The 25,594-nt window shown below is 54.0% G+C and overlaps 1 protein-coding gene across 1 annotated transcript in view; it reads left to right on the forward strand.

The window, feature by feature from the left end:
• smtnb (smoothelin b) overlaps positions 1-25,301 on the forward strand; it is a 49,035-nt gene extending 23,734 nt beyond the window's left edge. Inside the window, 15 exon segments of the mRNA XM_067228506.1 lie at positions 7-442; positions 1,259-1,313; positions 2,303-2,373; positions 2,375-2,936; positions 4,448-4,527; positions 16,456-16,644; positions 17,122-17,197; positions 17,817-17,849; positions 19,220-19,399; positions 19,625-19,687; positions 20,040-20,100; positions 20,378-20,551; positions 20,905-21,031; positions 21,183-21,334; positions 25,030-25,301. Coding sequence (XP_067084607.1) covers positions 7-442; positions 1,259-1,313; positions 2,303-2,373; positions 2,375-2,936; positions 4,448-4,527; positions 16,456-16,644; positions 17,122-17,197; positions 17,817-17,849; positions 19,220-19,399; positions 19,625-19,687; positions 20,040-20,100; positions 20,378-20,551; positions 20,905-21,031; positions 21,183-21,334; positions 25,030-25,186 — 2,416 coding nt within the window. The 3' untranslated portion in view covers positions 25,187-25,301.
• The last annotated feature ends 293 nt before the right edge of the window (positions 25,302-25,594 follow it).

A 25,594-nucleotide genomic window follows, 5' to 3' on the forward strand; every position in this document is an offset into this window, starting at 1 on the left:
CCTTGGGCTGAGCTCGGCCTTCAGGGCAAGGCTGGACTCTGGAGCTTCGGACCGCAGCGTGGGCTCCCAGTCCTGGTTCAGACAGAGGCATGACTCAGGCACCTCCGACTCCAGCCTGGGGCCCAGAACCCTCACGGACTCCGAGGTCACCGGCCCGCTGTCACGGAAACGCTTCGACTCCGGGACGTCTGACCTGAGCGTGGGTGTGGCCCCTGAGGGGCGTGGCCAAGGAGAGGAGGCCGAGGTGGTCATGAGTTGCTCCTCCTCCAGCACAGACTCCGAAGCGGAGAGCACCAATCATCATCCAGACGGCCTCCCTGCCCAGCCCATCCCGGAGCCCAGCCTAGAGCAGCCTGATGGGCAGCTCTGTCCAGGAGAGCCCCAGGCTCCCACAATGGCCTCCTCAATGGCAAGGAAAAAAGTGGACATCCTACAACAGAAGGTACAGTATAAAAACATTTGAATACTTTTAAATACTCTGGCTACTTACCATATAGTCATTCCAACTTTAACATTCAAACTCGGTAAATGAGTATGCCGTTGCACCACAAGGTTGGGGTTGTCTAGCTGCTTTGTGTTATTTCACTTCATACTTGGAATTCCTGCTCTCTGACAAAATGGGCCCCTGACACCATTCCTCAGTGACACCTTGGTCCATGCAGCACCTATAAACATCTCATATTTCTCTGAGTGTGTCTGTGTGTTTACCTAGTTAAATCTTGTTTGGCCTCCCGTTACTTGGCTACACCAACAAACACCAAAGCCAGTCCCCTAAGTCTTGTAGCCTATCGGTTCTGCCAGGTTCTGGTTCACCTCAGGTCCTCCTCGCCTGCCGTCAGAGAGGTTGTTCCAGAAGCTTCCAGAGAACACGGCGAGGAGTGTCCTGACACTACTGTAAACACGCGAGGGCCTAAAAAAGAACAGGGGCCCGTGAGTGTTCCTGTTACTGTGGCCCCTCAACCCCCGAGTTCGCGGTGACGTTTACAGATCATCTCAGCTTCATCTGCTGAGACTATCCGGCTGTTGTGTTCAAAGTTCTTGACTGTGTTTCGCGTCCATTGATCTACAGTCCGGATGTACACGCGAATGGGCTTCTCTGTAGAGATGTTGTTTTTATTATTATTTTACTATTATTATTTAATTGTCTGCTCTTTTCTCTATTTTTGCTGTTCTCTCTGTCTCTTTCTTTCTATCTCACTCTTTCTGTTTCTCTCTCTTTCTCTCAATCTCTATCTCTCTTTCTCCTTCCCCTCACTAGGTCCTGCTAAACAGAGAGACAGCGTTTGCACCCCCGGGCAAAGTAAAAGATGCTGGTAAGCACTTGAAAGTACAGAAAACACACACTCACTGCCAGACACACAAACACACACTCACTGCCGGACACACAACCTCGCATTCATCCTGATGGCACAGAGAGCTTCAGCTTGAGGGTGTTGACCGTCTCACGTGCAGGAGGACTGCGTCCGTAGCTCCTGAGTTATGGCTCACCCTGCTGGGTATCGGGCGCCCTGCCCCCGTCCTAGGGGCCATGGCTTCCATCAGGCGTCTTGGGGGGGGAGACATGACCGTATAGGGTCAGGGCTGCGGGGTGGAGCACAGGGAACACTGCTGGAGCGCAGGATGCAACCCCTTTAGGATAGATAGTCCCCAGGCTCTTCTCTGTGTGTGTGTGTGTGTGTTCTGTCCCGTGTAAACACTTAACCGAACATCTAAGGAAGATGGATTTATAGAGGAGTTGTTTTTCTCTCTCGCTCGCTCTCTCTCTCGCCCTCTCTCTCTCTCCATTTGTTCTTTCCCCTCTGGCTGTATCACAAACCTCTGTCCTCCCTCCCTCCCGTTACTCCCTCCGTGACGTGAGTATGAGAGGCCACCTCAAATCACCTCAGGGTGCTCAAGATCTGACCCCCGTCACCTCTGAGAGCGAGAGAGAGGGAGGAGCGAGAGAGAGAGAGACTCCTCTGTCTGCTCGTTACTACGGCAACAAGGAGTGAGAGATGGAAGGAGGGAGGGAAGGGAATTCTAGAAAAAAGGCAGGAGCACGAGAGAGGGAGAGGGGAGAGTCAGGAGGAAAAAAAAAGGGATTTGTAGAGAGCTGTGAGAGGAGGAGACTTGGAGAAGAGTAAGACTTCTTCTGAGTTGAGTGGATTTGCTGCGTGTTGCCCCCGGAGACAGTGTTCCAGCGGTGGTGAGGGGTTAGTTTGACTCGGGAGCGAAGAGAGCAGGTCTGTCACCGCACACTCGCTGTGTCCCATCTGGGTTTTATTCTGTCGGTTAATCGAGTGTTCTGCTCCCACGTCCGCAGCGCCCGAGAGGAGAGAGACGGCGTTGGCCCCGTTCAGCCGTGCCAACTCCGTGCGGGACAGGGTGCGCAAGGTTCACAGAGCCCGGCCCCGCCCCCGGCCCCGCCCCCGGCCCGAGCATCTCACTGCTGAAGAGGGGCTCCCTGAGGAACGGGGGCCCCCCCCCTCCTCCAGCCAGCTCCCTGGCCAGAGCCCAGTTCTTCCAGGGCCCCGCGGCGGGAACACCCCAGTCGGCCGGAACCACTGCTACGCCCCTCAGCACCCCTGCAGACCTGCCCGGGAGACCCCGCCTCGGATCCTCCTCCTCTGAGTGCCAACGGCAGGGTTCCTCTTGGCCGCGGGGCGTGGCCACCCAACTCCGGTCCTCGGCTCACCAATCGTGGAGTGGCGTGGGCGGGGCGAGGCAGCCGGCTGAAAAGCTGAGGCACGCCTCCGGCGAGGCAGAGCAGACCCCAGGAAGAACAGCTGGGACGAGGGACAGCCAGGCAGAGTCCGACCCCGACATGAAGACCTTCCTCACCATCGAGATCAAGGATGGCCGCACCTCCTCCTCCTCCAGGGCTGGAGTGACCCCATGGCCCCCCATGGCCACCATGGCCCCCCGCCTCAACACCAACACTGTGGGACAGAGAGCAGGTAGGAGAACAGGCGTCGACACACAACACACACACACACACCACCGACACGTGTGTCCGTGTCGATGAAGCCTGTAAGATTGAGTTGTTTTAAATGGAGATGTTTTCCTGCTTGGTGCTAGAGTTTCTGAAATGATTACGCTGAAACTCAGTGCCAAAGCCAGCTCAGCTAACTAGCCTCGGTGTATGTGTGTACGTACAGAGGCAATGTAACTATGCCTAGACCAGGGCGGGGGGGCGGTGGTTTAGATATGTATCGTCTGTCCTAAACCCACTCCAGAACCTCGTCACACTGGGTTCCCTGTTGATGTCAGAGACAAGAGGCGGCCACGCGAGCCCAGCCACAAAACACCGATACTGACCCGGGCCGTGGGGGTGCTGGGACTTGTGGGAGGAGAGAGAGAGAGAGAGAGAGAGATAAGACAGCATTGTCGCTCTGCCGTCCTACTGGGCCAGGCTGGATGGGTGTAGAGGAGGTCGAGGCCAGTAGGTTGGGAACAGAGACGCTAATCAATGATGGGGTTGTGTCGTGTTCTCGCAGCACAATGCTGCCTCTCTACGGCGTTCCTGCCTAGTCAGACGATGGACTGACCAGCCTGTGCACCCGCCCGGACCCAGTCTATGAAGTTACACGGCAGGAGAAACGGTGGCCTGTTTACCGCCTCTTAACTGTACTCACTAGCCACACACACACTCCAGCTTGTCCTCGTCTGTATGTACAGAACTGTGTATGTGTGTGTGTGTGTGTGTGTTATGAGGTGTGTATCTTGGTTTGTCCCAGAAGCAGCTCGGTCACAGCTGCTGTGGAGATCTATCCAAACAACCAGGCTTGTGTTCAAAACCTTTCCCAGCAACCGGGACCTCCAACCCAAACAGTTTATTTAAGACCATGCCTGAAACGGGCTTGTCATAGCACCCAGTGAGTCTCTTACACCCCCCAGCCCCCCTCCTCCCCCCAGCACCCCCCCCCCCCCCCCTCTGACAGCCCCACTGCGCTTCTTCAAGAAGGCCCGGTTCGTCTCTGCTAAGCCCAGTTTGCTGTGATGGCCGTGAACTCCTTTTTTGGGTGCTAACCGTGTGTGTGTGTGTCTGTGTGTGTGTGGGTGACTGAAGACAGGCTTTGGAAAATGTCTCCATCTCCCTCAGCACCACCCAACAGCTTTTCGAGGTCTGCATCACGCCTGTTCTATAGCTGTACTAAAGTATGTGTGTATGTGTGTGCACGGTTAAGTCTGTGTGTACGAGGAGAGGGATGAACAGGAATGTTAACGTTAGCTGTGCTGCGGTGGCCGTTCTGGCGACTCAAACCTCTGGGTTTACGACTGCGTGGCAGCGCAAGATGAAGTATTCATCTCCAGCTCTCTGCGTTGCGCCAGGTCCTCTCACACACGCTCCGGGGATTTGTGTCTGTTTAACACACAGATATTTATGGGTAAACACTTCCTAAACAGTGCAGGAGTTCTGCTTGAGTACACTGTGTTTTACAGTCCTTGTTGATGTTTGCCTCTCTAGAGTTGACCCTGGGACTGACAGCGTCGCCCTTCAAGATCTCCTCCTCCTCCTCCAGCCTCACGTCAGGATCCTCCTTCAAGGTACATCTGACCTTTTATTGTTTTTGCAGACGCTTTTATCCAAAGACAAATGCAAATGGTTCATATAGAGAGCACAGTCGAGCATCAGGAACCAGGAGTGCGGAGTGCTGTCAGTATTTCGGTGGGCAGAGACAAGAAACTGTCTGTATTTCCCAGGCAGAGTGCACAGTAACCACATCTCAGCTACCAGGCACCACAATGATACTGTTAACTCGACTACATTATTCTCTGGTAGGCTACAGTGTGACAAAGTGTCTTATCAGGTACGATTTAGTCCCAGAACCTTTAACCCCTCGAGTACAAGTAGTGTGCTCTGGAGCTGAATTCCTGTCAACTCTCGATTCTAATAAGTGGATTTTGGTGGAATGTTTTACGTTTTGTTTTCATAAAGGTCACTTAGTTCAAGTGTCGTGGAAGTGTAATGAGAAGGAGAGAGAGGTGAGGGATAGAGAGAGGACGGAGGAAGGAGGGTGTTTATGAAACAGAGTGGGTAGCCGGTCACATTTGTCCTTGTAGGGTATGAGATGAGGTATGGGAGGGAGGGCAGGAGGGAGGGAGGGCAGGAGGGAGGGCAGGAGGGAGGGAGGGCAGGAGGGATGGAGGGCGGGAGGGCGGGAGGGAGGGAGGGAGGGAGGGAGGGAGGGAGGGCGGGAGGGCGGGAGGGAGGGAGGGAGGGAGGGAGGGCGGGAGGGAGGGAGGGAGGGCAGGAGGGCGGGGAGGGAGGGAGGGCAGGAGGGAGGGAGGGAGGGAGGGCAGGAGGGAGGGAGGGCGGGAGGGAGGGAGGGCGGGAGGGAGGGAGGGGAGTGCCGTTCATGTCCTGGGGGTGTACTTTCTTGGCGGTGCGTTCTTTTCTTTAGGAGGGAGGCGAGGGAGGGAGGAGTTCCTTTCTTCTTCAGTTATCTTCACTCACTGTGTTCCCTCTGTACGTTCTTCTTCGTGTCTGGAAGGACTCCTCACTCCCACATGTCAGACTGGGGCCGCTCACCTCACACACCTCCAGGCTCCGCACACCTTCCTGCAGTGCAAGCCTCCCTTCATCCCCCCCTTCATACCCCCTTCATCATTCGTTCATCACTTCCTCTCAGGGGACTCCGAACCCCAGAGCACCCGCCCCTTCCCTGGTTCTCAAGCCGTGATTGGTGGGTCAGATGCTGAATGCTGTTTTGTGAGGATATCTCGTCAGGCAAATCTAGTAGAGTTGTTGACCCTCAACAGAAGCCCCACACCCAGGCCCTAGAGTGCTGTGGGGGAGGGTGGGGGGGTGTACACTAACATCCATTAGCCAGGAGTGTTGGGGGGTGAGGATGGGGGGTGAGGTGGAGCGATGGGTCATCTTGTTTACTCTTTAATGGTCTTGTCCTCCACATGCAGAGAGAGAAGCAGTAATCTGGTTAAGGGGATCAGGGGGCAGGTTGATGGGGGCTGGGAGGAGGGAGCTGTCTGGGGGGAGGGCTTGGGCCCGGACGTGGGGGGATTTAAGGTGTGCCCTTAGACTGTCTTAACTAGTTAGGCCTAGGGTGAGACGCATACACACGCTCTCTCACACACCACACACACACAGATTGAGACGCAGATAGGAGGGGTGTCTCACACAAGCCGACAGTTACGGACAAATCGAGAGCGAGTTCATCCACGTTTCATCAGAAGATGTTTGACTGCTTGACTGACTGACTCACCAGGACAACCAGGTACTGTTCATGTCAACGCTGTTTGCTGGTGGCATAGTGTTTTTCTGTTTTAGCTTTGTGACTAAATCTGTAAAATGTTTGTTGGTTCAAGTTGTTTCTCTGACCAAGCCTGACATTGCTTAGGGTATAGCATGGTGAACACATCGGTCATCCAAGTTTTAACCTGGTATCATGTCCATTGTCATAGCAGTCAGGACAAAGGACTGAACCTGACAAATGTCACATGTTGCCAGTGTGTTGTGTTCTGCACACAGCCTGCTATAATCACATGCTGCTTTAGCACCTCAGGTCTGCACCTGGGTGCCACCGTGATTCAAAACAAAAAAAATTGTACTGCGCTGGCACCCACAGTGACTTGTTTTACGTTTAAGCAAGCTCATAACTGGTATTTTTACGCTTACATTTGATGAATTTGGGGATGTTTGCTGTGTGAGAGACTGAGATGGGGAGAGAACCTCTCTCCCCCCCCTCTCTGCCCCTAACTCCCTCCCTCCCTCTCCCTTTCCCCTCCCTGCCCTCTCCCCTCCCTCCCTCTCTCTACCCCTCCCTCTCTCCCCTCCCTCTCTCCCCCCACCCCCCCTCTTCCTGGGTTTGCTGGTCAGTAGGGTCCTGTCGTTCACCGTGATCTTGTGGGCTTACAGTCGGCTACAGGGCGGCCATGGAAATAGCCTGGCTAATGAGATTGTGAAAAGGTTTGCTGGCAGACGTATCACTCCAGGTTAGCATCAACCAGGGGAGGGCAGGTCTGGGGCCAGAGAGGACGCCCCCGCCTGGTCACTCGTGGAAGTTCAAGGGAGTGTGAGAGTTAGTTTTGGGGTGTGTGCGGGGGGTTATATATGCTACGAGCTGTTCAACAACAGTAACTGTGAGAGCTCCGGAAAAAAAGTTCCTTATTAGGGATGGTGGCGTAATCCGAGATGAGAGATAGTGGATTTAACTGTGTTCTTAAGAGTTCTTTTAATCATTCTTTATTGCTGTTGGTTGGCGGAGCGAGCAGAATCTCTCAGATCTGCCGGCGGTCTCCAGCAGCTCTGGTGGTCCTGGTTCCCTCAGCTCTTATCAGCGCTCTCTTCCCTGTGACCCATTAAGGACTCGCTTCGAAGGAGAGACACACAGTTTGGGATCGAGGCAGAATAGAGGGCTGGTGTGGTAGTGACACACACACACAAATTACATTTACATTTAGTCATTTAGCAGACGCTCTTATCCAGAGCGACTTACAGTAAGTACAGGGACATTCCCCCGAGGCAAGTAGGGTGAAGTGCCTTGCCCAAGGACACTCGCCCTCGCCCAAGGTATCGTAGGTACAGATATTTAGGTGTTGCGTAGGTGACTGGAATCCTTTGATATACCTGTGTTGAATGAAGGTAGTTCAAACAGACGGCTTGTTCCTCACGGAAGATACATCCCAGAAAAGGGCCAATCAGGAGAGGGCGAGGAGAGACAGACGGAGGGATGGAACGTCAGGAGAGAAAACAAGAGAGAGGCGCTGAGTCGTCGCAGGGTCAGCTTGATTGATAAGTCAGAATGTGTGTACTGTGTGTGTGTGTGTGTACTGTGTGTGTGTGTGTGTGTGTGTGACAGTAGGCTGAGACACGCTGCCTCAGGGTTATGGATGCCCGTTCCGACCCTGCTGTGCCCACCTGTCTGCCTCACGTCCAGCCTGTCCGCTGCCTGTCTGCCATACATACTGGACATACATCACATCGCTCAGAGTCCGGGGTGCAGGAGAGAGGGTGGGCGATGACAGACAGCCAGAGGGCCTCCGGCTGAGCCCCCCGGAGGCCCTCTGGCTGAGCGCCCCGGAGGCCCTCCAGCTGAGGCCCTGTTCTCTGGCTCTGGCCCCCTGACGGGCTGCCAGGCTGGGTCGACCTGGTACGGGGCCCCAGGACCTCCCCGCTGTCGGCACAGCCTGGAGAGACACGGGTGTCTCTGCTGCCGCGTGGTCTGGTGGCTCTGGGAAGGGACTCTGGCCAGGAAGTGGACTGCTGGTTTGGACGCATGTGACAAGTGGGTTTTTTTGGTGTTTTTTGGTGAAACCAATCCGACACATTTTCATCTGTAAGGAAAAGGCCGGCCTCCATCTACCTGGTACCTGTTTTATCTCTGTGTATTTAATGAACAACTAGTTATACGCTTGTTCCCTAAGTGCATTTAGCCATGACAGGCGTGTCTGTTTGGATAGAGAGAGCGGGGGGGGGGGGGGGGGGGGGGGGGGGGGGGGTCAGTCTGAAAGCCTTGTCTCATGGCTGCCGTGTCCAGGATAAAGCTGCTGGGAATATTCTTAGCAACACTCTTGTAAATAGCTGAAGAGGCCGCCAAGCGCATTTTCACTCATCTGATACGGACGCAATTAATGTCCGTTTGAGTCAAACAGCTGCTTTTGATTCGTACTAAAACCACAAACACACATGCAATTAAAAATCCACATGTACGTATATTTGTACTATGTAGAATATGTCTCTCTCTGTTCCATGCACTGTGCACTAAAAGGACTCTGTAATATCTGTTAGAAGGGAATGCCTGTTTCATTCGCGTTTTTGCGTGAACAATGCCATACACGGAACATACTTTAAAATGTTATTCATTTAGCATACACTTTAATCCAAAACAACATACTTGTAGTGCAGATACTACAGTATACAGCTGATACAAGGCCAGAAGTTGATACAAGGCCAGAAGTGCGTTGTTGGAACAGTGTCGCAGTGCTTATCGCTACAGCACATGTACGCTGACCCTGTTCAGCGCTGCGCGGCCTCCTGTAAACACACAGCGTGCCACACGTCTCAGAGCTTCCAGCCTGACACACCTCAGCCTGACACACGGAGCACTCGGCACGTCAGTGAGGAGCAGCTGGCTCCTCTGGACTGACATGGTGTGGGGATCATGCACAGCCAGGCCCAGGGATCAACACGCCGTTCCAGGAACCTTTCACTGTGCCAGGGACAGGCTGGACAAGGACCAGGACCAGGACCAGGGTGGGCCAGGGTCAGGCCCAGGGTGGGCCAGGGTCAGGGCCAGGGTGGGCCAGGGTCAGGGCCAGGGTGGGCCAGGACCAGGGCCAGGGTCAGGCCCAGGGTGGGCCAGGACCAGGGCCAGGGTTGGCCAGGACCAGGGTCAGGCCCAGGGTGGGCCAGGCTCAGGGCCAGGAAGGACCAGGGTCAGGCCCAGACAGATCCAGGGCCCAAGCTCACCCTCGTAGTAGAGATATACTGTAGCTCTATGGAGGGACTGTCCTGCCTTCTCTGCTGTCAGTTCTCAGTGTGTCCCTCCGTGATCTCTCCTGCAACCCAAACCTTTCAACTGCTCTCTCTCAGGCAGGTGTGACGGTCTGCGCTTTGTCAGAAATGCTCTTAGGGCAGTAGAACTCAGTTTCCAGCCCCTGCACCGGCCCAGGGGTCCATCCCAAGACCCTGTCGCCTGCCCATCGAGGTGTGAAGGACAAGCTAGAAATAAAAGGGAGAGTTGAAAGAGGGGGGGGAGTTGAATTGTTGCCACCAGCACCCCCCCCCCCCCCCCCCCCTCCGCCTCAGTCCCTGCCTGGCTCAGTTGAATAATGGCAGGGCCAGTGATAAATAGACTCGTCCACGGGCACCTGAAAAAAAAAGAAAAAAAGGGGGTCGGGGCCTCCGCTGCCTTGGAAACGGAATTCCGTGCATGCTCATTGGCTGTCACGGCTAGGACACTGAAGAGGGCAGATTTGTTGCGACTGTATAAAGAGCGAGTGTTGCTCCGCACCGCGTCTCCAAAGAGGCAGAGCCGCTGTCTTGCTCTCCTCTCACAAACCTTTTCCGGGGGGGTTCTCCCAATTCCCACAGCGCCTCATCCAGTTCTTCTCTAAACTCGATTGGATCCTGATTGGGAGGAGGAAGTGAGGCGGTCGGACTTGCGGGGCGACAGAGGACTGTTAAGACGTCAGCGGCTACGCTAGCAGCCATGCCTGGAGTCCACCTGGACTTCCTTCCGGCCTCCGAGCCACCGGGGGCGCTGTGCGGCCCAGACAGCCCGTGTGCGGACGCTGGTCTGGAGGAGGCTATCGGAGACCTCCTGGCCCGGGGGGAGCACGAGGAGGAGGAGGAGCACGAGGAGGAGGTTGTGGTCGAGGTGGAAGAGGGAGGGGTGTGCGGCCTGGAGCTGAGACTGCGCTGCGCGGTGGGGGAGATCCACACCGACATGCAAGCCTTCGGGAAGCGGGTTAACGCCAGGCTGGAGGAGGCCTCGGCGCGGGTGACCCCGCTGGCCTCCGCCCTGGCCTGCCTCCAGGAGGAGAATCTGAGGCTGAGGATCCAGCAGGAGAGGCTGGCCCGGCAGGTGGAAGCCCTGTGCCTGGCCCTGGGTCTCCCTGAGCCCCACCCCGAGCCAGCGGCTCCTCCACCCCTCCACCAGGACGCCCCGCTCCACCCAGACCCCCGTCCCCAGGAGACAGAGGGGACACCCAGAGGAGGAGAGCAGGGGCCGGAGCCCACGACGACCCCCGACGATCTTCGAGAGACGAAGGCCGTCGCCGTGCCCCACCCCCCCACCTTCGCCACTCGCCGCTCCTCCTCCACCCCCTCCCTGCTGGGGCTCGTCTCCCGCAGCAACAGCCTGGTACCTCTCTACCCTCCTGACCCGGCGCTTATCCCCCCTAACCTACCTGTCAGTCCACGAGTCTCTAATCAGATCAGCTTTCATCTCTCACCTCCCCTTTAATGTGGAATATGACCTTTTAATATGGTGTGGACATCTCAGGTTTTGATTGGAACCTGGTTTTGTTTATGGGAGTGATTGAATTTACCTGCGTGAGTGTTTAGTTTCATCATAGGCGCAAGGTTTATCTCTGGGCTGTTGGACCAGAAAGAGCCTTGTGGTTGGGTTGCCAGGTATGCAGTATTAACCCTCCTGTCAGGCGTGCGTGCAGGTCTGTCCTCTCACGCTCTAACCCGAGGATCAAATGTTCCAACGGCAAACGTTTTCATCTATTGTTATCCCACATCATCCCCTCTCCTCCCGGATCAGAGCCCGACCATCTCTCCCTCCCCTCGCTCTCCTTCCCCTGCCGCCCTCCAGTTCCCAGTGACTGTTTCTGTTTTTGTGTGACAGAATCAGAGTGTGGGTTTCAATCTTCTAATCCCAGCGTTACTGGGCCTCTGGCAGTGTGTGTGTGTGTGTGTGTGTGTGTGTGTGTGTGTGTGTGTGTGTCGGGGAAAGGGACACACTTCCTGCTGTGGGAGGAAGTGACTTGTTTGTTGTTGAATCCTTCCAGTACATTTAGTCATTTTAGCAGATGCTCTTATCCAGAGCGACTTACAGTAAGTACAGGGACATTCCGGGAAACGAACTGGCAACCTTCTGATTACTAGCCCAATACCCTCACCGCTCAGCCACCTGACTCCCAAGTATCATCCTAGCCGTGATTCCCTCTGGTCTACCTTTCCCGCACAGCAAGCCTGAAATCTCCATGACATTCCTCTTCAAACAGCTCCCAACTGTCGTGTCTGGCTGCTAGACAGTTTGTTTTTAAAGACTCAACACAGACAGTCTCGAAGTCTCGGGACTTCGATGAGTGTGTTCAGCTCAGTGGTCGAGTATTTCACTGCAGATCGAGAAATCGCAGGTTCAAATCCCCCCACACCACTACCACATGCGTCTCTTTGAATGAAGGCGTTGAATGAAGGGAGTCAGGTGGCTGAGCGGTTAGGGAATCGGGATAGTAATCTGAAGGTTGCCAGTTCGATTCTCGGTCATGCAAATTGACGTTGTGTCCTTGGGCAAGGCACTTCACCCTACTTGCCTCGGGGGGAATGTCCCTGTACCAACTGTAAGTCGCTCTGAATAAGAGCGTCTGCTAAATGACTAAATGTAAATGTCTTCTAAATGAATACATCGTGGAACGGTCTGGAAGTGTCAGGGCTTTGAGGAAGTGTTCCTGCCAGGGGCAGCAAGTACTGAACAGAGGGTGCTGTATTGCGGGGAAAGTGGGTCAGCCGTGTGTTGTGACTGGGTGCAGAGAGCAGAACCGACGAGCTGCCAGCTGAAGAGACTCTTATCATTCTGTCTCTTTCTAACAACTAGACAGCTTGATGCCAGTGCAGATATAGCCAACACTTACGGTTCTCACACACACACACACACACACAGGCTACACACACTAGTTAGAGGGTGAGAGACATATCTCTGATCACACACACACACAGTCAGTATATGACCAGTCTTGACCTTGACATGACTAGTCTGGGGTGGACTAGCAAATGAGACGTGAGAGAAGGTGATTGACATGGGCTAAACTCTGTCATCTGTTTAATGCGCGGTTGAAATGACAGGCTTTGCACCTCTGATACGAAGCACGCTGCGTTTGGAAAGAGTGCGCAGGAGGTGAGGGTTGCGAGGCCGGTGGAAAGTTGTTGCGATGGCGGCCAGGCTGCCAGGACAGGGGAGAGCAGGGGAACTGTGTGTGTGTGTGTTGATGACATTTTGAGGGATATCTGGCAGGTATGTGTGGCTTTACCTTCTGTTGTCCTGCTGGACAGAAGGACAGAATCCTCAGGGTCAGCTGCTGATGCTGTCTGTCAGCCTGACTGGAGGGGGAGGGAGGTCTGATGTTACAAACCTGCCGTTCTCCAGACGCATGCATGATGACCTTACCTGACCCCCTGTCCTGTGTGCGATGGAGACAGCAGTGATGGAACAATGACAGTTCTTGCGTAACCCAGTATGCTGGGACACCGAGACACACACACACTTAACACACCGAGCATACACACACACACACAAACACAGCCACAGAATGTGTAGTGGAATACAGGCAAATGTACTGTGTCTTTATAAAGACAGGCTTCCCTTTCCGTGATGCTCAGACAGTCCAACCCCAGGAGGAAAGGGCCTCTCTGTCACAGCTTTAGGAGGAAAGGGCCTCTCTGTCACAGCTTTAGGAGGAAAGGGCCTCTCTGTCACAGCTTTAGGAGGAAAGGGCCTCTCTGTCACAGCTTTAGAGGAAAGGGCCTCTCTGTCACAGCTTTAGGAGGAAAGGGCCTCTCTGTCACAGCTTTAGGAGGAAAGGGCCTCTCTGTCACAGCTTTAGGAGGAAAGGGCCTCTCTGTCACAGCTTTAGGAGGAAAGGGCCTCTCTGTCACAGCTTTAGGAGGAAAGGGCCTCTCTGTCACAGCTTTAGGAGGAAAGGGCCTCTCTGTCACAGCTTTAGGAGGAAAGGGCCTCTCTGTCACAGCTTTAGGAGGAAAGGGCCTCTCTGTCACAGCTTTAGGAGGAAAGGGCCTCTTTGTCACAGCTTTAGGAGGGAAAGGGCCTCTCTGTCACAGCTTTAGGAGGAAAGGGCCTCTCTGTCACAGCTTTAGGAGGAAAGGGCCTCTCTGTCACAGCTTTAGAGGAAAGGGGCCTCTCTGTCACAGCTTTAGGAGGAAAGGGCCTCTCTGTCACAGCTTTAGGAGGAAAGGGCCTCTCTGTCACAGCTTTAGGAGGAAAGGGCCTCTCTGTCACAGCTTTAGGAGGAAAGGGCCTCTCTGTCACAGCTTTAGGAGGAAAGGGCCTCTGTCACAGCTTTAGGAGGAAAGGGCCTCTCTGTCACAGCTTTAGGAGGAAAGGGCCTCTCTGTCACAGCTTTAGGAGGAAAGGGCCTCTCTGTCACAGCTTTAGGAGGAAAGGGGCCTCTCTGTCACAGCTTTAGGAGGAAAGGGCCTCTCTGTCACAGCTTTAGGAGGAAAGGGCCTCTCTGTCACAGCTTTAGGAGGAAAGGGCCTCTCTGTCACAGCTTTAGGAGGAAAGGGCCTCTCTGTCACAGCTTTAGGAGGAAAGGGCCTCTCTGTCACAGCTTTAGGAGGAAAGGGCCTCTCTGTCACAGCTTTAGGAGGAAAGGGCCTCTCTGTCACAGCTTTAGGAGGAAAGGGCCTCTCTGTCACAGCTTTAGGAGGAAAGGGGCCTCTCTGTCACAGCTTTAGGAGGAAAGGGCCTCTCTGTCACAGCTTTAGGAGGAAAGGGCCTCTCTGTCACAGCTTTAGGAGGAAAGGGCCTCTCTGTCACAGCTTTAGGAGGAAAGGGCCTCTCTGTCACAGCTTTAGGAGGAAAGGGCCTCTCTGTCACAGCTTTAGGAGGAAAGGGCCTCTCTGTCACAGCTTTAGGAGGAAAGGGCCTCTCTGTCACAGCTTTAGGAGGAAAGGGCCTCTTTGTCACAGCTTTAGGAGGAAAGGCCTCTCTGTCACAGCTTTAGGAGGAAAGGGCCTCTCTGTCACAGCTTTAGGAGGAAAGGGCCTCTCTGTCACAGCTTTAGGAGGAAAGGGCCTCTCTGTCACAGCTTTAGGAGGAAAGGGCCTCTCTGTCACAGCTTTAGGAGGAAAGGGCCTCTCTGTCACAGCTTTAGGAGGAAAGGGCCTCTCTGTCACAGCTTTAGGAGGAAAGGGCCTCTCTGTCACAGCTTTAGGAGGAAAGGGCCTCTCTGTCACAGCTTTAGGAGGAAAGGGCCTCTTTGTCACAGCTTTAGGAGGAAAGGGCCTCTCTGTCACAGCTTTAGGAGGAAAGGGCCTCTCTGTCACAGCTTTAGGAGGAAAGGGCCTCTCTGTCACAGCTTTAGGAGGAAAGGGCCTCTCTGTCACAGCTTTAGGAGGAAAGGCCTCTCTGTCACAGCTTTAGGAGGAAAGGGCCTCTCTGTCACAGCTTTAGGAGGAAAGGGCCTCTCTGTCACAGCTTTAGGAGGAAAGGGCCTCTCTGTCACAGCTTTAGGAGGAAAGGGCCTCTGTCACAGCTTTAGGAGGAAAGGGCTCTCTGTCACAGCTTTAGGAGGAAAGGGCCTCTCTGTCACAGCTTTAGGAGGAAAGGGCCTCTCTGTGTCTGCCGGCCGGTGCAGCATCCAAATAACATTCCTCTGCGGTCAAGTGGTTCTCACTCCAACCTGACCCCCGGGTCAGATCCAAGGGTCCAAACCTCCAGAGCCAAAGGGCTGCTTTGATCACTACAAGCCCCCTCGGAAATGGGTTGTGACAGGGGCCGGGGCTGGGGCCGGGGCTAGGGCTGGGGCCGGGGCTAGGGCTGGGGCCGGGACTGGGGCTGATCTGGGCCTCTCCTAGAAGGGTGAGACTAGAGAGAGGAGGTTGGTGGGGACAATGCCAGCTGCCTGGGCTAATTCTGGACAGGGTTAGGCCCAGAGGCTCAATTACAATAAAAGCACTGAAGTCCTAAGCATGCTAACCTCTGTAGTCTACTGCAAGCATGTGGAGCCAGAGGAAGATATCTTTAGAGCTGTTATCTAAAGACTTTATGGCCACTTAAAATAAACAGTTAAACAGCCAGTGGTATCTTACAGAGTACAGTGCTGTTTATGTCCATGACTCATCATGTGTGTCAGCCTGTCAGCAGTAGGGGTACAGAGACTGTCCTGCTCGCTCTCCCGCTCTCTCTCTCTCTCTCTCCCCGTGTCTCTCTCTCCCCATGTGTCTCTCTCTCTCTCCCCATGTCTCTCTCTCCCTCCTTCAATGTCTCTCTCTCTCTCCCCATGTCTCTCTCTCCCTCCTTCAATGTCTCTCTCTCTCTCCCCATGTCTCTCTCTCCCTCCTTCAATGTCTCTCTCTCTCCCACTCTTCTTCCCTCTCTCTATTTTCCTCTCTATCTCACACACTGGCTCCTGCAGTGCGTCCATGACGTGTTTAGTACAATCCTCCCGTGTCTGTGCCTTCCTGCATGTCAGCGGGCCTCAGTGTGTCTGTAAACACAGCTGTTGGGTTGAGGGGCCTGTCCAGATCTGGTGTGTCCAGGTCTGGTGTGTCCAGATCTGGTGTGTCCAGATCTGGTGTGTCCAGGTCTGGTGTGTGTGCTGGCTTCTTCTATTGTATCTGTCCAGCTGTGGAGGGGTGGAGGAGGGGAGGAGGGGTGGAGGGGTGGAGTGGTCAGCGTCACTGAGGAACACTCTGGAAACACCAGGGGATTAATCCCTCATCCTTCCGAGGTTGTTTGAAATCCTGATCCCTGTGTTGAACATAATGTGTTGAACGTAACCAGTGTAAATTTTTTTTATTTTTACCAAGGAACATAATAAACCCCCCTAAAATGTCCCCATGACTAATCTCTCTGTGTGTGTGTGTGTGTGTGTGTGTGTGTGTGTGTGTGTGTGTGTGTGTGTGTGTGTGTGTGTGTGTGTGTGTGTGTGTGTGTGTGTGTGTGTGTGTGTGTGTGTGTGTGTGTGTGTGTGTGTGTGTGTGTGTGTGTGTGTGTGTGTGTGTGTGTGTGTGTGTGTGTGTGTGTGTGTGTGTGTGCGCAGATGGAGACAGAGCCAGTGATGGTGTCAGAGCCGGTGTTCGCTTCTGTGCCGTCGGTGCAGGTGGCGTGTCAAGCCCCCGTCATCCCCAACGGATCGTCCAGCTCCCGGCCCAGAGCTGAAGAACTCTCCGGAAAACTGACGGAAGAACAGCTGGCCGCCATCGAGGACGAGGAGGTCCTGGACAGAATGGTACCTACTCCATCCCTCACTTCCTCCATCCCTCACTTCCTCCATCCTTCACTTCCTCCATCCTTCAGTTCCTCCATCCCTCACTTCCTCCATACTTCACTTCATGCATCCTTCACTTCCTCCATCCTTCACTTCCTCCATCCTTCACTTCCTCCATCCCTCACTTCCTCCATCCTTCACTTCATGCATTCATCCATCCTTCTCTTCATACGTTCATCCATCCTCCACTTAATATTCATCCATCCTTCATCCATCCTACCTGCTCGCAGTTTTTTATGCTCCAACCCGTAATTTGTGAAGTTTCTCAGTTGTGTGCCGGCGTTTCCTCAGCGTAAACACACACACAGTGTTTTTATACACACTTTTAACTGTGGAACAGCGGTGTCGTGGGTCTCGGAGGGGCTGGAACAGCGTTGTCGGGGGCGACCTCTCTCATTCTTTCCGTCTGTGACGGCCGTGTTGTTTGTTTTCCGACAGCTGGACGAGTCCAAAGACTTTGAGGAGAGGAAGATGATCCGAGCAGCCATGAGGGAGCTACGCAAGAGGAAGAGAGGTGAGGTCAGACCAGACCTGTCCCCTTCCTTCAGTGGAAGTCAAACATCTCTCTCTCATCTCTCTCTTCCCCTCTCTCTCTCCCTTTCTCTCTCTATATCTCCCTTTCTCTCTCTCTCTTCCCCTCTCTCTCTCCCTTTCTCTCTCTATATCTCCCTTTCTCTCTCTCTATGTCCCTCTCTCTCTCCCTTTCTCTCTCTATATCTCCCTTTCTCTCTCTCTCTTCCCCTCTCTCTCTCCCTTTCTCTCTCTATATCTCCCTTTCTCTCTCTCTATGTCCCTCTCTCTCTCCCTTTCTCTCTCTATATCTCCCTTTCTCTCTCTCTCTTCCCCTCTCTCTCTCCCTTTCTCTCTCTATATCTCCCTTTCTCTCTCTCTATGTCCCTCTCTCTCCCTCTCTCTCTCTGTCTCTCTCTCTTTCTCTCTCTATCTCTCTCTCCCTCTCCATCTCCCTCTCTCTTTCCAGTTGTTTAGTTATATCTATGGTCTCCCCCCTCCCTCTCTAGCTACAGAAGTTAGCCCTCTCTTCCCCCCCCCCCTCCCCCTGTTCACTCTTTAGTTTCAGTCCTCTCATGTTCTCCTCTCGTCCTGCCCCCCTCCCCCCCTCGTCCTGCCCCCAGAGGCCACGCTGGGCTGTACGCAGGAGGAAATAGGTAGGACAGGTTTGTGTGGCGTGTTCATGGCAGAGTGAATCCGTGTGTATTCGTCTTGTTGTTGTTTTGTGTCCCGTCCGTGCCTGCCTGCCTGCGTCGTCAGCCTGTCACATTCCGTCATCGTCAACCACACCTCGTTAAAGTCGCCCTTCCCTACAAATGTTACCTTTCGACACTCCGGGCTTCCTGTTCGTCAAGCTAATTGTGCGCGGTGGCTCGTGCTGTGGTTGGCGGTGAGGGACGTGTCAACACTTCCCGTTAACATGCATGAGACTGGATGCTGTGAGAGAACTCCGACACTCCCTTCCCTGGCCACGTGTGATGAGGGTGTTGTGGGGGTGAGGGTGGGGGGTGAGGGTGGGGGTGGGGGGTGAGGCTGCGGGTGGGGGTGAGGGTGGGGGGTGAGGCTGCGGGTGGGGGTGAGGGTGGGGGGTGAGGCTGCGGGTGGGGGTGAGGGTGGGGGGTGGACGCTAGTCCACCAGCCAGGACGGACGCTAGTCGGCACATCTGGGGCGAGGTGTTGGCTCTTCCTGGAGGCACCCTGTCAAATTTAAGTGCAACAAAACCAGCTCAAGTAAAGTGCCAGCCGGTGCAAAGTGGATTTGACTTGGAAAGATTTCTGTAAATAACCGGTTGTTTTCTTCAATGAAGTCACTCGATTAGCCATTTATATTAGAAACGAGGCCAAGTAGATTTAAGATCTAACAAACAGATTATCATACTTGGTTATATTTAGAGTTTTTGCAGTGCAGGATACGAGCCAGGACAATGACTCTGCATCCAGCCACAGAAAACAGAGCTCGCTAGCACTTCTGCTATGCCGCCGATTTGTGTGTTTAGCTTGGTCATGGTGAGACCGCAAAGGGCTTAGGAAAGTAAATGGACAGGTAAGACTACACGGGGGCAGCGTGGATGTTAGGATATCTCCGTGTTGGAGAGCTCTGGTTGGTCTTGGCTGGTGGTTTAAGCGATGGAGCGATTAGGACTCTTTGTTTGGGACTGTTTGATCCTCACACAGCACGTGCTCAAACACAGCTGGAGGGGGCTTGTGGGAGTCGTAAACCTGCAGGGAGGCTGTTAGGGTTCAGAGGCTTTTTGAGAACGCTATGGAAAGAATCCAGCAAGTGTTGCTGCTCAAATATGACCTCCCTGTTTAGTCTGACTTTGTTGTCTGAGGAGGCAAAGTTTGTTTCAGTTCCTCCTCCCTCAACCCCTTTTTCCGCTGACTTTTCCCTCTTCCCCTCCCTCTCCTCCTTCCTTCCCCTCTCCTCATCCCTCCCTTCCCTCTCCTCCTCCTCCTTCCCCTCCCCTCTCCTCCCTCCTCTCCCACTCCTCCTCCCTCCCTCTCCTCCTCCTCCCCTCCGTCTCAGACCAGAGAGAGAAGGAGCGTGAGACTCGTCTGCAGGAACTGCGGCAGCACCGCGAGGAGCGCGCTCAGAAAGGCCGCGCTCCGGGGGCAGCAGGGGAGGTGGTGGTGAAGAAGGTGGAGAAGTCAGCTGACGGCTCCACCCTCAGCCAGCTCACCAAGACAGACCGCTTCGCCCAGTCCGGTAGGCCCAGGACACTGGTCACATGACACTGGTCACATGACACTGACTTCCCCTCTCTCTTTCTACTTTCCTTCCTCTCTCTCCTACTGTCCTATTGATAAATAACGCCCTCCAAAAAATGATACTAATGTGCGTTCACCTGCAGCGCCCCAGCTTCTGTGCAGACCGTGTAGGGAACCACTCAAAGCCTTTCCAGACTGCTGACGTGTGTTTGTTTGTGTCCAGATGACGGCAGCCGCTCGAGCTGCAGCACCATCATGGAGGCCAGCTACCTGAAGAAGACAGACAGTGAGTTTCTCCTCCTCCTTCTTCTTCTCCTCCTTCTCCTTCTTCTCCTCCTCCTTCTCCTTCTTCTCCTTCTCCTCCTCCTCCTTCTCCTCCTCCTTCTCCTCCTCCTTCTTCTTCTCCTTCTCCTCCTCCTCCTTCTTCTCCTCCTTCTCCTTCTTCTTCTTCTCCTCTTTCTTCTTCTCCTCTTTCTTCTCTTCCTTCTCCTTCTTCTCTTCCTTCTCCTTCTTCTCCTCCTCCTTCTTCTTCTCCTCCTTCTCCTTCTTCTAGGTCAGGAGATGGTCGCCCTCGTCAGTGTCATGTCGGAGGACTTGTGTTGATTGTGTGATGTCTCCATCTCCTGTCTTCTCCACAGAGGGGTCAGTTCAGTCCAAGTCCTACAGCTTCTCCTCCTCATCCACTAAGAAAGTGGGCAGGTGAGTGAACAGTCCTCAGATATCCCTGGCATTAGCATTGACCGAGGCCTTAAATGAATCATTAGAGATTGTTTGACCTATAACCCCTCTCACTCTCTGTCCCAGTGTGTGTGACCTAGGATCTCTCTCTCTCTGTCCCAGTGTGTTTGACCTATGACCTCTCTCTCTCTGTACCACTGTGTGTGACCTAGGATCTCTCTCTCTCTGTCCCAGTGTGTTTGACCTATGACCTCTCTCTCTGTACCAGTGTGTGTGACCTATGACCTCTCTCTACCAGTGTGTTTGACCGTGAGGACGACGCCTCACCTCGCGGCGGCGGCGGCGGCGGTCTGGCCGCCATGGAGCGTCGTCAGGCGGAGAAGCGTAAGGAGCTGATGAGGGCCCAGACGCTGCCCAAGACGTCTGCCATGCAGGCTCGCCGGGCCATGATCGAGAAGCTGGAGAGTGGAGGGTAAGGATCCTGGAGAACACATGAGAGATGAGCTTACCTGATAAGTGTGAACCGTGTAGGTTGCAGAGATTTGGGGTTCAAATCTGGCCATGGCCCTTTGCTGGATCTCTCTCTGTTTTTTTCTCTTTTCTTTTTTTTCTCCCAGTCTCTCTTTTTCCTCCTCTCCTTATCTCTCTCTCTGTGTCTCTCTCTCTGTGTTTCTCTCACTCTCACTCTCTCTCTCTCCCCACCTTTCCTGTCCAACGATCTGATGAAGCATGAAATGCCCCAAATATATGTAATTATATAACATACATCTTTAAAAAGACTCTAAAGGGAGAAAACGTGAACTTTAAACGAGCCCTCCTCCTCAGCCCCGGGAATCTAGCGGTCGCCAAGGTGAACAACGTCCAGCGTTCCACCAGCTTCGGCGTGCCCAACGCCAACTCCATCAAGCAGATGTTGCTGGACTGGTGCCGTGCCAAGACCCGCTCCTACGAGGTGAGCTAAGCCGCCCTGGCACCCACCGCGCCGGGTCGCTACCTTCAACCACCTCCCTCTAAGTCCTTCTGGGGTTTTCATTGTGCTCCGAGGGGAGCAGCAATAAGCGGGTTTCATTTCCGTGACGGTTATTTTCCTTTCTCATTCCTAGAACGTGGAGATTCAGAACTTTTCTTCCTGTTGGAGCGACGGCATGGCGTTCTGCGCTCTGGTGCACAACTTCTTCCCAGAGGCCTTCGACTACTCCGAACTGACGCCTAGCAACCGCAGGCACAACTTCGAGGTGGCCTTCAGCACGGCAGAGTGAGTACTCCTAACATACTGTTGCGTTTGTTGGGCGTTCGTCACACAGGAGCTAACCCACACAGTCCGTGTTGTTGCGCGCTGCAAGGTGGTAGACCTCCGGCGGTGTGAAGTCTTAGAGGAACGTCTTCAGTGGGTGACGTTCCTGACTAGCGTGTGTATTTGTGTGTACGATTTCACCTACATCAGCAAGAAACTCTTTCTCCAAGCCAAAGCCTTTCCTCTGGGCCAGATTTCTGATATGCATCTGCTGCACCGACCACTCAACACCAACAAAACCACAGCCCAACATTTGACCCCAGAGATAAGCATCTTTCCTCGCTTCGACGTGCCCAAACTAACAGACCTCAGGTGTTCCCCGGTCCAGCCTCTCCAGGTCATTAGTTCGACCTGAATAACATCAACATTCAGGCCTGGTTTAGTGGAATCTTAGGCTCAACTGGGCTGAGCTCCCCCACCTTCCAGCCTCCCAGCCTCCCTGCCCAGCCTCCCTGCCCAGCCTCCCTGCCTCCCAGCCTCCCTGCCTCCCTGCCCTGCCTCCCAGCCTCCCTGCCTCCCTGCCCAGCCTCCCAGCCTCCCTGCTCCTCCAGGCTGGGGAGGGGAGACAGATCTCTCAAGGTCTCCACAGGGATGGATGGGTGGATGGGATTCACATCCCAGTGGCTCCTGAAGTCGTACTCCTCCGGATGTCTGTCTACCCTTTTATCCCTTCATCAGTCTCTCTCGCTCCGCCCCCTATGCTCCGTGAGGTCATGGATCACCTACTACTACTTCCTCTTCCTCTCTCAACCTCCACTCTCCATCCATCTGGACTGGGATTGGTGCATACCCATTCCCCAAACGACCACCTGACAGGAAGTAGCCGTGACTGCAGCCCAAACCTCCCTCCTACTTACCCTCTACTCTCCTCTTCCTCCTCCTCCTCTCTCACTCCTCTTCTTTTGGGGTCTCGTGACCCTTCATTCTCTGGCCTGTCACCTGCCAGTGTTTGTGTCACCTGCCAGTAGAACAGCTGTGATGATGATGATGATGAGGATGATGATGATGACTGCCACTGTTTCCTCCAAACCTCCTCACTGTCACCCTCTTCCTGGGCACCACACACCCCTCTGCCTGAGACACACACACACACACACACGTACACACACACACACACACCAACATCCCTGTGCACCACCAGTGTGTGTGTGTGTTGTAGAGTCACTGTAGGATCCTTGGTGTTGTTTTCCGTGTCTCTCTTGTATATGTGGGACAAAACAAAGCCACTTCCTGTTGTTGATGTCCCCTCCCCGGTCTCTTGTGTCGGTGCACAGAAAAAACGACAACAAAACAAAACCACAAATGCAAAATGGATGTCGTCCGACGATCCATTTGCCATTTTTGTGTTTTTTCTATTTTATTTATTTCTGTGAGTGTGTGCACATATGTGTCATGATGTTCATGAAGCATGTCAACTCATGGATGCGTCTGTCACCACGGAGACTGTAACTTTTGTTGTTTTTATTTTTTTGTGTCTCTTCTTTCTCTGTCTTCCTCACCCTGAACCCTTGGATTTGGCTGCTCACGCTTTGTCCTCTCTGCCTCCCTCTTTGCCCCCACCTCTCTCTCTCTCCACCCCTACCTCTCTCTCTCTCTCTCCACCCCCACCTCTCTCTCTCCACCTCCACCTCTCTCTCTCCACCCCCACCTCTCTCTCTCCATCTTTTTTCTGTTGTCTTGTCCGCACCTCTTCTCTCTCTGTTATGTTGCTGTTCCTCTCTCCTCTCCCCCCCTCTCTCTCCTCTCCCCCCTCTCTCTCTCCCCCCTCTCTCTCCTCTCTCCCTCCTCTCCTCTCTCCCCTCCCCCCTCCCTCTCCTCTCTCTCCTCTCCTCTCTCCCCTCCCCCTCTCTCTCCTCTACTCTCTCCCCCTCTCCTCTCCCCTATCTTCTCCCCTCTCTCCCCCTCTCTCCTCTCCCCCCTCTCTCTCTCCTCTCCTCTCTCCCCTCCCCCCTCCCTCTCCTCTCCTCTCCTCTCCTCTCTCCCCTCCCCCTCTCTCTCCTCTCCTCTCTCCCCTCCCCCTCTCTCTCCTCTCCTCTCTCCCCTCCCTCCTCTCTCTCCTCTCCCCTCCCCCTCTCTCTCCTCTACTCTCTCCCCCTCTCCTCTCCCCTATCTTCCCCTCTCTCTCCCCCTCCCCCCCTCTCTCCCCCCTGCCCCTGGTCCTGGTGGGGTGCAGGAGGCTGGCAGACTGCCCCCAGCTGCTGGATGTGGAGGACATGGTGCAGATGCGTGAGCCGGATTGGAAGTGTGTGTACACGTACCTGCAGGAGTTCTACCGGGGCCTGGTGACCAAGGGCCTGGTCAAAACCAAAAACTCCTCCTAAAGTCGCGGTCCCGCCGGTATTACGCTCATGGTGAGAGGAGGAGGAGGGGGGAGGGAGGGGGTGGCAGTCCCACTGAGGAATCTCTCCACGGTGCTGAGATAGAACGTGGGGGAGGGGGTTGTGGGAGAGGGTATATGTTTGTTCCACAAAAATGTGTATATATGTGTGTGTATATTTACATTTGTCATTTTAGCAGACGCTCTTATCCAGAGCGACTTACAGTAAGTACAGGGACATTCCCCCCAAGGCAAGTAGGGTGAGGTGCCTTGCCCAAGGACACAACGTCATTTTTCACAGCCAAGAATCAAACCGGCAACCTTCTGATTAGTAGCCCGATTCCCTAACCGCTCAGCCATCTGACTCCCTGGGTATGTGTGTGTGTGTGCGTGTGTATGTGGCCACAAGGCTGAGGTCCAGGCACGGAGCCAGTCACCAGCACATCTGGAGCTCCACACTTTAAAAGGAGCTGCAGCTTCACAGTGTTGAAGACCCAGAGCTTGGAAACTAGGTAGCTGGAATGAGAAATGCAGGTCCCGTGTGTGTCTGTGTCTATTTCTCATTGGATTTGGATCACCAGTGTTTATCCACCTGGAAAATGTCATAATTTTATTGTACCATTTTGGCTCAATAGGGAGTTAGACAAGTCACACCAAGTCCTCATGTTTCAGCCTCAGAAAGACAACCAAGTATAGCTTTATTCTGTATCCTGTCAGTTGTGTTTTTATTGGATACGCTGACCCTCTGCAGGTCCCATGGTCCAGCTCTGCCTGTCCTATCTTGCAGTGTTTCCCCTCTCCTTCTTCTTCTCTGCTCCTGGCTTGGCAGCTCAGACTATAACTAGCAGAGCCCCCCTCTGCAGAGCGCTGTCGCCAGCGCTGCAAGGCTTCTGAGTAACTGTCGCCACCTAGTGGTTGGAAGCATGACTTACAGTTTAATTCTGGATCCATCAAACTGTAGATATTTTCTGGTTGTGCTCTGTTTTACTTGTTCAACTTTTACAGTTTATAGTTTTTATTTAAAAGAAGTGCTAAATGAATGTCCGAAGTTGTGCTCAGTGAGTGAGTGGGATATCTATGAACATGAATGAGCCTTAACACTTACTGAACTGGCAGCCAAATGTACTTGTTTTAAGCATAAGCAAGCTTATAACTAATATTTTAGCACCGAAATTAGATGTATGCGGTACACTGCAGTAGATGGATACAACAGACAGACTTTTTTTTTTCTTGGGGGAGTTTTGATGGTCCATCCCTCCCTCGCTCTCTCCCCTCTCCCTCCCTCCCTCCCATTCTCCATCTGACTACCTTCCTGTCTCCCCCTCCTCCCCCCTTCCAGGGCCTTCGCTAACTGCATGCCCCTGCTGGAGGTGGAGGACATGATGATCATGGGGAGAAAGCCAGACTCGAAGTGCGTCTTCACCTACGTGCAGTCCCTGGTCAACCACCTGCGCAGGCACGAGATGAAAGTGGCCCGCTCCTTCTCCGACCTTTGACCTGGCCGCGCTGGGGTGAGGCTCACCCCATGATCCAAGAGCAGGGCCTCCACACCATCGCACCCCTCTTGCTCACTCCCCCGAACCTAACACCCCCCTCCTCCCACCCCCACCCCCCCCCCCCCCCCTGCGAACACCTCCCTCCACCCGACTGCAGCCAAGGCACTGAGGTGTGATGCCAGTGAGTGCCACGGGGGGAAACCGTGTTGTGTATATGTGTGTACGTATCGTTATGGCATGGATATCTGTGTTGACTGGTGGCGTCGTTTCTGATTCCCCTTCTCTGGGACACACTCCCCTCTTCTTCCAGAAAGAGAACACCAAAGTCTGTTCATCAGAGCCCAACCGATCTTTCTGAGCTTTGATAAATATTTTATACTGAAACTTCAGTTATAATCCATTTAAGTG

This window comes from Osmerus mordax, chromosome 24 (genome assembly GCF_038355195.1).
Source record: "Osmerus mordax isolate fOsmMor3 chromosome 24, fOsmMor3.pri, whole genome shotgun sequence".
NCBI lineage: Eukaryota > Metazoa > Chordata > Actinopteri > Osmeriformes > Osmeridae > Osmerus > Osmerus mordax.